We start from the raw sequence: 16,304 nt of genomic DNA on the forward strand, positions 1-16,304 counted from the left end.
GGACAAAATAGAGGAGATATTTCCTTTCTGAAATTTCTTCTGTTTTGTTATGATGATGTGTGTACACCTTAAAATGTTTAAAAGGCTCAAAATGTTTAAATAATATTGGTAAAGGAATCTGTTAAATCCTTGTCTGCTTTGGTGGGATCCATTGCAATGATTGCCAATTAAAAATGACTTGTTATTGTTGTTACTTATTACTGTTAATTACACAGTATTAAGAAACTGCTTTAGGATGATCTGTCTAATAACACTTTTAGACAATTCATTTTGCAATCTTTATTAGTAAATTGCACTTCAGTTTTGTTTTTCTCTAGCTAACTGTAGTGCACATTATTGCTTGGAAGCAGCATGATCCACTGCACAGGTTAGGACCCAAGAGAGTATTCCTGAAGCAGCCTCATGGTGTTAAATGTGCACGACTGTAATACATTACTCACTGGCTTATGAGTGCTTGATATCAGCAGGAATAACGTGGCATGAACAACCACTAAGAATGGTTGATTTCACTTAATTTACAATTTACATCCTGCAAATGTGGCAGGAAAAATAAAAAAAATATAAAAAAAAAAAACTTACTATCAACCTGACACATTTAGGCTATTTTTGAACCAAAGCCGATTTTTAGTAATAATTTTTAATGTTTTATAGGCTTCCGGGATCCTGAATGTCTTGCTCTTGGATGTAACCCCCCACCCCCTCCCGTCCAGTCTTCTCTGCTGGCTAGGCTGGCTGCACTGGCCCTCTTCCAGGACAGACTACTAATAAACCGGGCTACAGCCTTTTCGAAGCCTCAGCATCGCTTTAGGTGTTTCTGAGACTGTGGGGCTCCAGGGTGCTGGGCTGATTTTATGCTAATGTTTGGGCGGTGCATTTACATAGCCTCCTTTCACTACTCAGACAGCATCATGTGATCTTCTGCAATTTCAGACATGCTTGAAAACGAGTCTAACCTGAAACAAGGTCATTAAGGAACTGAATTTGCAGGTCTTGACTAACATCATTTTTATTATGTTTGCAATTTTGTTATGCCTGGTGCAATGCATCTCAGCCCATTGAACTGAACAGAGAAGCAAGCTGCTCAGAATAACCTTTGAATCAACATTCTGTGATGTTCTTACTAGTTTTGTAGGATTAACATTAACAAGCCCAATATCAAAACTTCAGGGTCTAATTCATATAAAATGAAAAGTAATAGTTAAATCATGCCTTTAAAGTGCCATAAACTACAACTGTTATGAGGACTGGGTCTCTATGTAAGTGCATTTGCTGAACTACTAGTTACACAAAATATTGAATATTGTTAGCTGCATACTATCCACACGTCTGCCACTGGATAGCAAGCAGAGGGCAGCTAACATAGCAGATAACTAGGAACACAGCCAACCAGGAAAGAGTTGCACTGCTCCCAGACCTACGTCTGAGCTGTACAGTATGTCACTGGCTACTCTATACCGTTTCCACAAAAGCACATTGTGTCTGGGAAAGTCACACGCTGGAAGTTCTCTATTGCATACATTTTCTCTGCAGTTCAATAAAGTGCAACTGGCTTTTTACAGCAGTATTAATCACCCCTATCATTATTATATAGTTTATTTGTGGTCTTCTACTACCAAGTCTCTGTGTGACTGTTTAGCTTAGGTATTATTTAACAGACCATAGTATACTGTGGAAACATAGTATGTTGACTCCCACTGACTCTCCTTTTAGGCATTGTTTACAATTTAATAAAACTAAAAATACTAATAAAGGCTTTAACAAGCTGGGAATTTGTAACTGTGGTGTCATCAGAGCACAAGTAACTCAATACAGCTGCTTTGTTAAGCCCTAAAAAGTACATTAAGAGGCTATATTTATGGCTGCCAGTTTCCTGTCCACTACAGTGTTTATTTGTTTTTCTGGTGCCACTGGAAAAACAATTACCTTAGATTTCTGTCTTGAAAACTTTTTCAGTTTTATTTACTGTACATAAAATAAATGGGCTTTTTTTCCCCACTGCTGTTGTAGGGAAGTCTTTTATCAAAATTGAAGGACAGAGTACAGCAGTCAGTCACAGTGAATCGTGTATTACACACAGACACACGCACACGCACACACGCACACGCACACACATACATACCAGTGGCCCCTGCTCTTATACTTGTCCAATTATAACAACGTAATTACATGGTAGTGCATGCCCAGTTCTCTTTTACAAAATGAATATAATATACTTGATTGAGTATACTTTTAAATACACAGTAAAACATACTTAGGAAATAAAACTATTTGTGATCAACACAAGATTTCTTCATATAAACTATTACTGAATGAAAAACTGCAATTATATATAGTAGGCTAATGTAGAAGAACATATAGGTTTTTAATCCATACCAAATGCAATATTGGACATTAATCCACTAGTTAATTAGAGGCTTAGTACCATTCCACTGGTGTTCAGATTGATGGTGGAATCTGTGTTTCAGCTGCCCGCCAGGGGACGGGAAGTAGTTGCTTTCTCCTCCCTGTCAGTGCAGTCCTGCAGCTCAGGAGAGCTGTGTAAAGGACAGGAGGATTGCCACGCTGCTCTCTCCTCCCTGTCAGAGCAGTCCTGCAGTTCAGAGGCAGGAGGGGCTGTGCAAAGGACAGGAGGATTGCCACGCTGCTCTCTCCTCCCTGTCAGTGCAGTCCTGCCGTTCAGAGGCAAGAGGGGCTGTGTGAAGGACAGGAGGATTGCCATGCTGCTCTCTCCTCCCTGTCAGTCCTGCAGCTCAGAGGCAGGAGGAGCTGTGTGAAGGACAGCCCCTGTGGCTGTTTCCAGACTTCAAACACAAGGCATACAGCAAGATTTCCAAGCCTCTGTACCCTCCAAGAGCTACATACTAACAGAAAGTACTGATTAGAGGAAAAACCTCAGAATGGAGTGAGGTAACCAGTGGAGTACCACAGGGATCAGTATTAGGTCCTCTGCTATTCCTAATCTACATAATTGATTTTGATTCTGGTATAGTAATTGTTAAATTTGCAGACGACACAAAAATAGGAGGAGTGGCAAACACTGTTGCAGCAGCAAAGGTCATTCAAAATGATCTAGAAAAGATTCAGAACTGGGCAGACACATGGCAAATGACATTTAATAGAGAAAAGTGTAAGGTACTGCACGCAGGAAATAAAAATGTACATTATAAATATCATATGGGAGATACTGAAATTGGAGAAGGAATCTATGAAAAAGACCTAGGAGTTTTTGTTGACTCAGAAATGTCTTCATCTAGACAATGTGGGGAAGCTATAAAAAGGCTAACAAGATGCTCGGATACATTGTGAAAAGTGTTGAATTTAAATCAAGGGAAGTAATGTTAAAACTGTACAATGCACTAGTAAGACCTCATCTTGAATACTGTGTTCAGTTCTGGTCACCTCGCTATAAAAAAGATATTGCTGCTCTAGAAAGAGTGCAAAGAAGAGCGACCAGAATTATTCCGGGCTTAAAAGGCATGTCATATGCAGACAGGCTAAAAGAATTTAATCTGTTCAGTCTTGAACAAAGAAGACTACGCGGCGACCTAATTCAAGCCTTCAAAATTCTAAAAGGTATTGACAATGTAAACCCAAGGGACTTTTTCGACCTGAAAAAAGAAACAAGGACCAGGGGTCACAAATGGAGATTAGACAAAGGGACATTCACAACAGAAAATAGGAGGCACTGTTTTACACAGAGAATCGTTAGGGTTTGGAATCAACTCCCCAGTAATGTTGTTGAAGCTGACACCCTGGGATCCTTCAAGAAGCTGCTTGATGAGATTCTGGGAACAATAAGCTACTAACAACCAAACGAGCAAGATGGGCCGAATGGCCTCCTCTCATTTGTAAACTTTCTTATGTTCTTATTTTCTTAAACACCAGGTATGTTGACTCACTCTATCTCTTCAAAGAGGCTGTCAGGGGAGTCCGCTAAAAAGCACGAGCTTTGATATTTTACAGACAGTAATATTACTAAGCCCTAAAAGTACATAAAACTGTTATTTACAGCTGCCAGTTTCCTCTTTCCTAACTTGTATACCTTCTAGTTTCTTCAAGGAAGCAATTATCTTAGCGGGAAACCACAATTTCCACCGCTAATGCGCAAGTTTTAGAGGCACTGGGCTGGCAAATCAGATGCAGGTGTCTCGTTTGCTTGAAGACACCCTGGTGACACTGTGGCTGCAGCAATTTAACAGCCGCCAGGGAGTTCTTTTTTAATACTTTTTAAAACAAATGTTTATCATTTATTTATCCCTGCTTTTAACACTACTTTTTTATGTATTTGTGATTTACCATGCTTGCCTAAGCTTAACCATAATTTCCCTGCACCTTTATAATGCTTTAAGGGTAGTATCAATCAACAACACTGTGCACCCACAATGCAAAAAAGGCAGGCATTTGTGGTTTTAGAGCTTTTAACAGACAGAATTTGTAACAGCAGTGTATCACATGTTACATTAACCTTCCATGCATTGGTCCTCTGGATTGGAATGTATGGATTTGTCTGACTCTACTGCCCCCTGCAGGCCCCCTGGCTCACTGAATCACCTGTCAGGTTCCTAAGGCCCAGCTCACGCAGCCCAAAGTTGCCGTCTTTCCGGTAGTTGAGGAAGATGGCGAGCGCGTAGCGTTCCTCGTACAGCTTGGTTCCGCGGATGATGCGCAGGTTCTCCAGCGGCAGGTACTCAAACTGGTTCAGGGCTACCAGCACGTAGCCTGTCACTTCCCGAATAGACTGCAAGAAAGCACAGCAGACAAACAATCAAACAAGTAATTATATCTCTACATACAGTAGCTGCCCATTTCAAAGGAAAAACAAACATGCATTTGGTTAGTCGTCACTGGGAATGAAAATAAAAAGGACTTTCATTAGCCATTCAAAAATGGCCTATAATCATTAGTATTAGTTTTCAGTATTATTATAGCGAGCGTTCCTGCTTGATAATTGTCCTTGGGTTCAGGAAATATAACTTATTCCCTGGCTGCTTATCAATCTGGATACTAATGTTGTAATTGTGGAGAATATATTTATAAGGGACATGATTAATTGTGCTGTGAATGTAGAGTGAAGTAAATAGACTCCTTCTTGTCAATGATCCCTACAGTCACTTTATCAGGGGTTCTCTTTGAAGGTTTCTGATGAATTCCATGCCAACAGGCACACACTGTGTTCAGAACTGGCAGAAGGCACAGGTGTTGTTGTCCATCCATCAACAGTCCAAAGCACCTTTGACCATTGTTCCATAGTCCAATTTATCTGTTATTGTGCATATTTTAGCCTTTTAGTCTTGTTTACCTTTTTTTTAACAGAGGTATTCTTACTGCAACACATCCTTTAAGTCCTGATTTCAACAGTGACCTTTGTATTGTTGATGATAGACAACGACACCTGTGCCTTCTGCCAGTTCTGGTGTCAATTCAACATTTGTCTTCTTTCTAGGATATTATTTTCAAGTATTACTGTGGCAATGTTGCCCGTCCCTGTGTGTTTTTCAGTGTTATGTGTTGCGTATTGTGTGTTAATGTTGGTGTATAGTCATTGGTACACGGGATATAAATAGGTCTGTGGAACACTAGTTGTTTAAAATGTATATTTGTCTTTAGGCACGAGGATTGCACAGCACTTCATGTGTAGGTAAAATGTAATAATATGTGAGCACGGGGAATTGCACTTTATTAATTCACGTGCAGTTGTATGATTGATTAGCAATCGAGTCTCGGTACAGCTGCATAAAAGCAACATGTTTTCACTCACTCATGGTTGTGTGTTCGGTGAGTGGAGAACGGGATTGGAGACAGAGGTAATAATAATAATAATAATACTAATAATAATAATAATAATAATAATAATAATAATAATAATAATAGTTAAATTTCAGCTCACCATGTTTGTCTGTGTAGTTCGTTTTTTGTTTGACTATTTTGGCGAAAGTGCCGTGACCTGTGTGTTTTGTCTTTACAACCTTTTATTTTCTATCTGTTTCATTATTAAACGCTGAGCGAAACCAATCGCTCAGCTTCACCAAACTCCACCACTCTGTTGTTTATTTCCTAGTTCACGGTTTCTGGTCTGACGTCACCCACTGCAGCCGTCTTTGTGACAATTGCTCATCCATGTTAGACAGCTTTTTGGGTCTTACAGTCCAATGTTTTTCCTTCTTTATGCAAGTCAAGGTTGCTATAATAGTAGAAAACACTAGTGGAGGCTTTGAGTAAATTTTTGATGCTCATAATGCATCAGAGTAGAAAAACGCAACATGTCTAAGACTTTTGCACAGCAGAATATACAGTGTAACCTGCTTAATATTCCCATTACTGTGCAGAGTTATTTGGGGATATTATGCAGGTTGGGATATAAACAGGGTCTCATGTTATCCTATTTTACACCCAGTAGAAAGTAAGGGACATTTAAGCACTCATATAAACAGAGAAAACTGAATATAATCCATATCTGTACGTCTTTTATTGCAATATTGTACTAATATTACAGTACTGTAACATCAAATTGGTTTTTCTAAAGAATGTTTACTTTAATTAAACAATAGCAGAAATTAATTATTTGTCTAGATAGCTCAAACAACAACAATTGCTGCATACTTTAATTAGCTAGCTGACATTATATCAGTGCAGGGGGAAACCAGTCCACTAAAACACTTACCGCACCATAAGCTTAAGTTTATTGCTGTAACATAACATTATTACTGTAGCTAACAACTCAAACAACGCTATGAGTACAATCTAATAAAATCAGGAACAACAAAGTCAGCTGCAGTTACTATATGTAACGTTAACGTTAGTTACTGTTTTTTTCAATTTCTTAGCTAGCTAGTGAAAATGATTAGCCTATACTAACGTTAAACACATTCCGAATTGTTTTGCAATGTTTTGATGTGAAATCTGATGTGATTGTGAATGATGTGATTTCTTGTTTCTGAGTGGCTGTCAGATCTTTTCTTTTTCGAGTAGACATGTTTGCTTGTAGCTATAGCTGTGTACAGTACATCAGGCTAGTTATGTAGCCAAAGTCAGTTTAACAGACATTTTGAAGGCGTGACTTCTGAAGTAACGCCCTTCCAGTACCGCTTTTGATAAGGTTTACACCATGTTTATTAATCAGGGGATAGTATAATTGGTTAAATAATTTATTTAAAATGGTACACCTCAACTGCACAGCTTTGGCAGACGACTCAAAAGTAGATAATAAGCAGGGTTCCTAATGATATTAAAAGAGTTAATTTAACATAGAAACCTATGATGAGTGGCAAGTGGTTTAAAAAAAAAAAAATAAAAAAAAAAGTAAAAAAAAAAAAATAATATATATATATATATATATATATATATATATATATATATATATATATATATATATATATATATATATATATATATATATATATATGACTTTTAAAAAAACACATAAAATACAAGATACAGATTACGTTTTTAAGTTCACGTCAGCCCCTTTAGTGAGGCTAATAGATGGTTTCAGATTCCAGCAGAACTCATAAATGAAGCCTCAAGACTCTTATTAAGGTCAAATGGACACAGTGACAGCAAGGAGTGACAGGTTTGTTTTTGCATTGCCAGACCACAGGTTCAGTAACACAGAATCTGTGTACATGATCAAGGCTGTTATCTCCTTATCGTTTATTATTCTTTCTTTTCCTGAGAGTAACCCTTTCTGGTCCCACCTTATCTCAGCACCGTTTAGAGTTCTTAAAATACTGACAGGACTTTAATGTCCCATTTATCAAAATATATTTCCTTTGTCCTGTTTCTCAGGTGTACTCTGTATAGGAGTTTCTCTTTGAATTATGTAACTTCATTTTGCATTCATTAGCTCGACAAAAAATAATTCAGGACTGAAAAGGTTAACTGAAATTTGGAGGCAGCAATGGATTAGCAAAGGTTTCAGCTTGCATAGCAGCCACTGTACGGGAAATGTATTTCAGTGTTTGAATCCTCTTTTTATCCCGGCTGTCAATGACTAAACTAGGAAATATCAATTGTCTACACAGTGTCTCTAACTGTTTTTTTAATGCCAAGAACACAGCGCCCAAAAACAACCCTTATCTTTATGAGATACTTTTTGAAAGGTGCTGTAAGGATAGCAGTGTCGAATTTAACCTGTATTCCCTGAGTTAATACTCAATGAGAAAACACTTGTTTATTTTACTTTGGCTCACTCAAACAGCTGCCTAAGAAATCTTTGTATTTGAAACTGTTATCTAATGATTGTCAGTTTCCAAAATTTGTTTTTTCTACTGATTTCTGACAGCATCCAAAGAGACCATGAAAGGAGAAAGGGCTTTATATGTTCCTTACTCCCAGAAGAGGATGTCTTATTGTGCATTAAAGACATTGCTCTGCAGGCTTGTTCCTGCAATTTACAACAATTTACAGCAGGGAGAGTGAGTCAGGGTCAGCTAATCTGAAAGAAAGAAAGAAAGAAAGAAAGAAAGAAAGAAAGAAAGAAAGAAAGAAAGAAAGAAAGAAAGAAATTGTACATTTGATGCAGTAGTGAATTTATGTCGGGTTATTTTCACCTGCAAATCTCTAAATTCGCTTCCTCAAAGCAGTGAAATGACTGAACACAAATCTTTAGTAAAAGAAAGTGTGCAGTTTGCAAAAGGTCTTGGCACATGTCATCGTGCTTCTAGTTCAGGCATGTCCTTCAATAATTGTGCCTGAGGAAGAAACTCAATCTGTTGTCTGGAGAGAACCACTGCCTTAGCAACAGCAAGGATAATCTTCTTTGCCTCTCTAAGATAAGTGAATAAAGATGTTGCAGAACATGCACTGGGCTATTTATTACTCTTTGCTGGAGTCCTTTATCATAATCCCACAAATAAAGACGTGAGGTCATGCTTTGGAACTGTGCCTAATAAGGAATCAGCATTCTAAAAGGAGGTTACATTTGAATCTGCGAGTATGCACATATCCAGGCCAGTCTCAAAGTTTTTTCAATCTACCCATTCCTGTTTTTTTGTGAACTCCAAGACCAGTACAAGTTCACTACTACTGAAGTGTCACATTGACACTTACTGGCTGGAATTTACTCTGCCGCTGGATCGGTAATAATCATGGACTGCGCAACCGTCTAATCAAAAGGAAAATCCCACCGCATCAGTTAGTTCTGGAGTTATAAAAATAAGTTACAAGAAGGAGAAATCTGACAAAAACAAAATGCCTACCGAGTGACTGAGCAGTCCTGAGTGATCAGTCTCAGTGATGCAAAGCTATGGGACTGTAGTTGAATACAGAAATTGATGTCTATCATCTCTTATATACTTGGCCATGGCAGAGTTCATTAAATTACCCGAGATCATTAAATAATAATTTAAAAAGGCATACAAACGATGCAGCAGTTTACAGTATTTTATCTGCAGGAAATAAATTCACACTTAACACACAGTTCTGAACCATTCTCACATCACTTCTGCACAACCAAACTGTGCTACAATTATCAAAGAGTGCAGTGAATGAACACTTTGTTTATACTGAAATTCATTTGAAGCACATGTGTTCAATTTCACATGGAACAAGTTGTGTTTAGATTAGCTTTGATCCTATAGCACATACTATTTGTGTCAGGGCAAAATTACTTTTTTAACTCCCTCTAACTGATTCGCTCATTCTAGCTGACTGTTGTATAACTTTACACCTATACAGACATCACACCTGCTCTGTCTATCCACCTATGTATCCATATACATGGTTTTCTCCCCCTCTCTCTTACTCTCTACATAAATCTGCCACAGAAATCTTCGAAAACGACATGCATCCTTTCAAGGTTATTTTTAGTACATTGGGCATTTCCCCACATAAAAAAGCACTATTGTTTCCCTGAGCGCTGTCGTGTACTGCTGGACTCTATAATGTTTTTGGACAGTACTCTAGTATTTTCTTATCAGGGCAGATTATTCAGAGGGATGTGTGCTTTATGTGCTGTATCAGTGGAGCTTACAAATAAAGATGGCTCAGCAAATTGTATAGGGCATATTCACATATTACAGGGGTCCAAAATGATCAAAATCCAATCATCAGGGTCATTTTATTTGTCAAGTAAGCTAAAAAGCATTCATAAAATTCATATTCAGTTAAAAGAGATGGAAAATGCATTTACTTAAGAATAAAACAATTTCACTTTGTTTTATGCTTATTATAGTTTAATTAAATGTCTTTAATGTTTTTTTTTGTGTGTGTGTGTTTTTTCTATTGACCCCTTTATTATCTAAAATAAATGAAAAATACAATCGCAAGGGGTCTTCTCAGATGAAACCCTCATTTACCCCACCATCCTTACATATTAGATGTCATTAATGTGTTGGGTGCAATGCAGCAATAAATAAAACAAGAGGCTTGTAATTCAGAGCACATGCCATCGTTACTGTCCAAAACTCAGAGAGAGAAGGAGAGACAGGGAAATGAAAAGCGTTTGAGCACTTTGTCAGTGAGAACACAGTCAAGTGGAACATAGAGAGCCTCTGTGTATTTGAATGCATAACTAACACTATACCTGTTTCAGGACCCAGTCTGAGAGTGCACTAGAGAGAGAATGTAATGACACTATCACTGTGTGCAAGTGACAGCTCAAGTATTACAGCCCATTACTCCTCATTTACATACATATAGAAGTTATCTAATACATACAAAAAACACATTTTGAGAGGTTTTAGAGGATCGCTTGCCTAGGGCACTGTGCCTCCACTGTCCTTTTTACACATTTGCATGGGCTTTGCGATCTCCATGTGAATATTTACGCAAATGCACAGTATGTGAGTTTGCACACAGTCAACCCCTTTGGTGGCTTATTCCACATGGGTGAATTAACTTTGGTTTTATGTTTCATGTCATAACGAGCTGCATGAGGGTACTTCCCTGGCTAATGACATATTCATAAGCTATTCAGTGTGGAACGACACTCTAAATAGTGCTGGAATTACATGAGAGCTGGCCCTTGTTTGACCCGTGCACACTTCAAAACTTTGGGAGAGAAGATCATTAAAACAGACCTGACTTGTAGGGACCGTAGCTCTCATGGTTTAGACAGGAAATCAATATGCTAGATATGTTCAGTTGAGAAATAATTTAGCTCTGGTTGGGAAGTGCTGGAACTGTTGTCTTTGGAAAATGGTTTGCTTGTTGTGGCCCCATAGCTGCTGAGCATTAATGGATAAAACAAGCTGGTTAAAATGTAGGACTAATAGAGCTTGTGGTGGGTCCTGCTTGTGTTGCTCTGTATTACAACACCGTGTACTTTATATGAGCTCTTCATGCATGGCATCCCAGGACACTTTACAAGAAAATGCAGTTTATGGTGTGTCCCAAGGGGTCTACCAAGTGAGATCACAATAAGTTCTTAATACATTCCTAACTACAGCTATAGCTTATTATCAAGAGGCACAGATTTCCAAGTGTCACCATTATTTCTGTAACAGACTTCATGAGGAGGTAACAGTACAAATTAAATGGTTAGATTCTTCCTTTTGGGGGTTTAAAATAAAAAAGGACATTTCCTACAGACCTCAAAGCGATTCAACTGTTAATTTTGATTTAGTCCCGATGCATGCACCTATGAGGTCTTGGAAGCTGGGCTCTTGGCATAAAACTATGATATACAACTATGATATACTGTATATACAGGGGAGGTGACAAAAACAAAAAATTACACTATCAACGTATGTGTATCTTAAACATTAAGAAAAGAACTAATGTCAAGTTATCAATGTATGGTACCTATTTAGAAGAGTAACCTATAAACTGTTATTGCAATCAGATAATCAAACCTTCACTTTCAGTTTCTTTATCCCACATTATCCCACATTGGCACCTATTTCAAGTGCTCTTGCCCCGTTGATGCTTGCATTTTTTGAGTGTGTATTTTTTACATTACCCCCAGTTTTTTCTGGTTACAGCTAACATTACCTGTCTTTAACTACAATGTAATAGCACTGTAATAACATAATTACTACATGTGCCGTTGTGTAGCTACAATGCGAGAACATCCTTGATTACAACATGTTGGCAGTTGTGAGCATTTTTTGTAAGCACACTGTATTTACCCACGTGGGTATGTATTTACTATGTAATTACCATGTAATCATACATGCAACTGTAGAGTAATTGCAGTGAAATTAGATACTTTATAAAGTATTACCGATTTCCCTTTCACTAGAACATGCTGCTGATTTCACACTGGAATGCATATCTTCGACATACCGTCATCATATCTCTCTCATATCACAGTCATGCAAGCCCCTTGATCTCATTGGCTGGAGCAGCCTCCCTCTACCTGAAGGCTGGCTGTTGCTATGACAGGCTATTGCAGGTAGAGAGTGTCCACTTGCACATTATCCATTTGGCATGTGTCCCTAATGAGAACGCAGAACACAGAACAGTATGTGGTTTATAATGCATCTGATTCGGAGCTGCAGCTGCCAACAGAAACAGGATAAGCATCTTCTAATCTCCTCTAATCTGTGCCATCCTAGCGGGTACCTGCAAGCATTGGGCACCCCAGCACAGCAATTCGGAATTGCAGGGCCCTTGAAAAGCACTAGGACAACCTGTTTCAGCAGCCCAATTCATGCATGTAGTAGCTACTTATCACAATGATTTACTAAGACCTTCAAACGGCACAATGGATTTTCCAATTCAAAGCTACAGCACAGGGAAATATTAGAATTGCATTTGAATGTATTTTGTAGAAAAATTTAATCATTTATATTGAGGAAATGCTATCAAGCTGCTTGCATACTGTAGCAAATCTTTTCTGGAATAAATATCCTGCTTGTATTGTATTGGAGTCAGGATTCTTAAACTGTATAATGTGTTTGTTTTTTCTCGCTGTATAAAAACCCACAGTACCGCTGTCACACTGCAGTAAAAGACGCATTTTATTAACAGTTTAAAACCCATTTCCTCCATTTCACTAGTTTTACCAGTGCCACCATTTCTGAGAGTAAGTACAGCTGTAATTTATACTGTTTGCAATCATTCTAAAATGATATCATTGCAAAAACTCAAATCCTATTTTTTATTTATTTATTACTGTTTAATATTTTCTAGCAATTGGGTGGTTGTAAAACATTTTACTTTCGACTGAAAAAAATAATCATAAAGAAGACAAATGTGTCCCTTCACTGGGCTTATTTAGTCTTCTACCTGAGCTCCTTGTGATAATGCTGTGTGTAGCTGCGAGCTGTCTGAGCTCTGATAGCACCCCAGCAGTTCCTGCATGTAAAATATGACCTCTTCCTCACGGCCCAGGTGACAGTGATCCATAACAAAAGGATAAACAGCAATATCCACATACTGCCCATGCCCAGGCGGTCTGTCAGGAGGACCTGCAGTCACGCTGCCTGCCTCAGTCAGCTGGCGTCAGCAGTATTTGGGGGTATCCGTGCTTTCATGCAGCATTAAATAACCTATTTTCATGACAAATGGCACTTGGCTAAAGGCTTAGAAGTCATGCCTCGTCCCTGTAACATGTAATTTTAGAGCTGCTATTTATACAGTGATAAATATTCATGGTTATCTCTGCTACTATCCTTGCAGCCTCCTTGTAGCCACCCTGCTGTTTTTTTTTTTTTTTTTGGGCTACACACATTCCTTGATAAGGCAAGGCCATGGCAATGGCTGTGCACACATTCTGAGAGCCAGACAGACCCAGTTTCTAATCACAGACGAGCACACTGCTGACACACACACACACAGAGAAACACACACACACACACACGCACGCACACACATGCACACACACACACACACAGACACGTACACACCGCGTACACACATACATGCACGCATGTACACACACGTGCGCACACACACGCACATGTACACACATGCACACACATGCACACACAGACACCCACGCACACACACACGCACAAGCACACACTCTACTAATAAGTATAATAATCATCCTCATAATAATGAAATCTGCCACCCAAAGTGATACATTTTCCTGCACAGTGCATCATTTGTCCATACTGTAAAAGTCCTCTTGTACTGCAAGATGCACTCAGTCATTAGCTTCCTTGTAAATGCACAGGAGCAGTAAACCATTCACTCTGAAAGAGCACGAGGGAGGGAAGAATCCGACCCCCCCACTGCGGCACTGTTAACCAGTTTATTGAGATTAAAGCAAAGATTAAAGAAACCCCACCCAGGCACTGCAGATATTGATTCATTCGTGTGTCAGTGTGGGAAGAAGAAGCGGTGTGTGGGAGATGGGTGAACTCAGATCTATCACCCTGAATCTTCAGAACTCCATACTCATCCACACAAGAGTGATGTGAGGTGAAGCGACTGCAGACTCCTTGATAGCACATATTAGAAGAGTTTACTGTGCTGAACCATGGAAAAACCATTGCTACTTGTAGAAAGCTTGGTAAAAAAAAAAGAAATTGAAAGTGCAGACAAGAGTCATAAATCACAGCTATGTTAAAGCAATGCATGGAATGTTGTTTACTGTGATAAACATTTATAAGAGGGTTCAAGAAAGTGAGAACAACATTGATTTTATTAGTATTACACTAAACAGGCTGCCTCTTATACAACTGGTCTCTCCTCCAGTTTCCTTATTGGTCAGCACTATCAGACATCCTGTTGCTGAATGACAGCACTGTCAAGAGTAGCTGGCTCAAACATCATAGATTCTGAACTGTTCTACTAACTCATTTGATACACCATAGTCATTTAAATGTTACAGTGGCAAGGATTGTCTCCTATTCATTTCAATGGGCTATGTGATGTCATAGCCATGGTGGTATCTCAGAGCATTATGATGGTTCTCTTTAAACCTGTTTTTTGGCACTCTAGGGTGTGTGGTTGTGGGATATCGCTCCTTTTCTGGTTTGAAGGGAAACAGCACGCTTGAGGTGAGGCAATATCCAAGAACCATACACTTGCCATTCCATACTGCTTTACTATGCAAAAACAGCCCTACCTGGAGTGCCACAGCAACAGAATACAGCTGTAACAAATCAATGCAAACAAGCAAAAATAACACCCAATACACCAACAAAGATATATCCTGTTCAATAAATACAACCTGCAAAAACCAAACTGTGCTGTGAATCGATAAAATGCCAATTCACAAAAAATTTCAAAAAGCTAAGTGACATTATTCTCCTGAGACTATCTCTTATGTTGCTGAGTGCAAGAAATATAATTTAAAAACAACATGAGCAGAGAGACACATTTTTGGCAGAAAGCATACGTGAGTAATCCACTTGCATTCCAATTGCAGACCTGCATTTTTCATTTGCATATGATAGCACATGCTGCCATATAATCCACCAATAGAGAACAACAGTGCAGCATTTAGCAATGTTGAGCATGTATGAGTTCAGCTAAACCAAAGAAACCACAGACGTCACTGCTCTAAGTCCTCGGTTTTGGAGGATTTGCCCTGTTTCCAAACATATTACTCATATTTTAGTCCACTGGGTTCCTGTCAAATATAATGCTGATTTTAGGTCTGAATCCTCATGTACAAAGCTCTTATGAGTTTAGGGAAAGCTACTTCCCAGAATTGATGAACATGTACACCTTGGGCATGCTTTGGGATCTGATGTAGACCTGTAAGAAACCAGTTAATATCAAATATGCATGATTGAGAGTGGGAATTAACCATGGCACTGCAAGGTCAGATCCACACCAAGAGGGTAGAGGGTGGCCGTGAACCCTCAGCCATTTTAACCAATGCAAAAAGATCCAGGCTGGTCCTCACAAGCAAATAAAAGTGTTAACCTCATCTCATCTGAAGGGGCAGAATGCGTAATGGTAGGGCATGACATGTGTCCCATTAGACTTACACTCATGCAAGGACTAACCAAAACATCTGCCAACTTAACTTTACTGATATTTAGTGGTAATCAAATAATATTAAAGAGTAATTGTGCAGAGGTACAAAGGTATAGTGGTGCCATTTTCACACTGATACAGTACATACCAATGGTGTTGAAATGTGTTGCCATTGTTGATAATACTGTGGTCTGGTTCTGAAAAGGGTTATAGTAGCAATACTAAAAGAAACTTCACTTAACCTTGTAGTTAAAATACTTTGTCAAAAATGTTTTGACTAGAGGTACAGTGGGGGAACTCTAAGCTCCTTACTCCTTACTCCTTATTGGCTTAATTGCATCACTCTGGTTCAGCTGGATTGCTCTCCTAATGGCTGCATTATGCATAATGAACTGTAGTACAATGCCTATTGATTTTGTGTTTCGTTTTTATTTTATTTTACTTGGCTGGTTACAATACTTCTCAATTAATGGCTTCCCTTTTAA

The 16,304-nt window shown here is 38.7% G+C and overlaps 1 protein-coding gene across 6 annotated transcripts in view; it reads right to left on the bottom strand.

The window, feature by feature from the left end:
* LOC121322455 (receptor tyrosine-protein kinase erbB-4-like) overlaps nucleotides 1–16,304 on the bottom strand; it is a 277,382-nt gene that overhangs the window by 119,732 nt on the left and 141,346 nt on the right. For all 6 annotated transcript variants that reach the window (XM_041262471.1, XM_041262473.1, XM_041262470.1 and 3 more), the window contains exon 3: nucleotides 4,552–4,738. In XM_041262471.1, coding sequence (XP_041118405.1) covers nucleotides 4,552–4,738 — 187 coding nt within the window. The remainder of the gene's footprint in view (nucleotides 1–4,551; nucleotides 4,739–16,304) is intronic.

The sequence above is a fragment of the Polyodon spathula genome, chromosome 10 (genome assembly GCF_017654505.1).
Source record: "Polyodon spathula isolate WHYD16114869_AA chromosome 10, ASM1765450v1, whole genome shotgun sequence".
NCBI lineage: Eukaryota > Metazoa > Chordata > Actinopteri > Acipenseriformes > Polyodontidae > Polyodon > Polyodon spathula.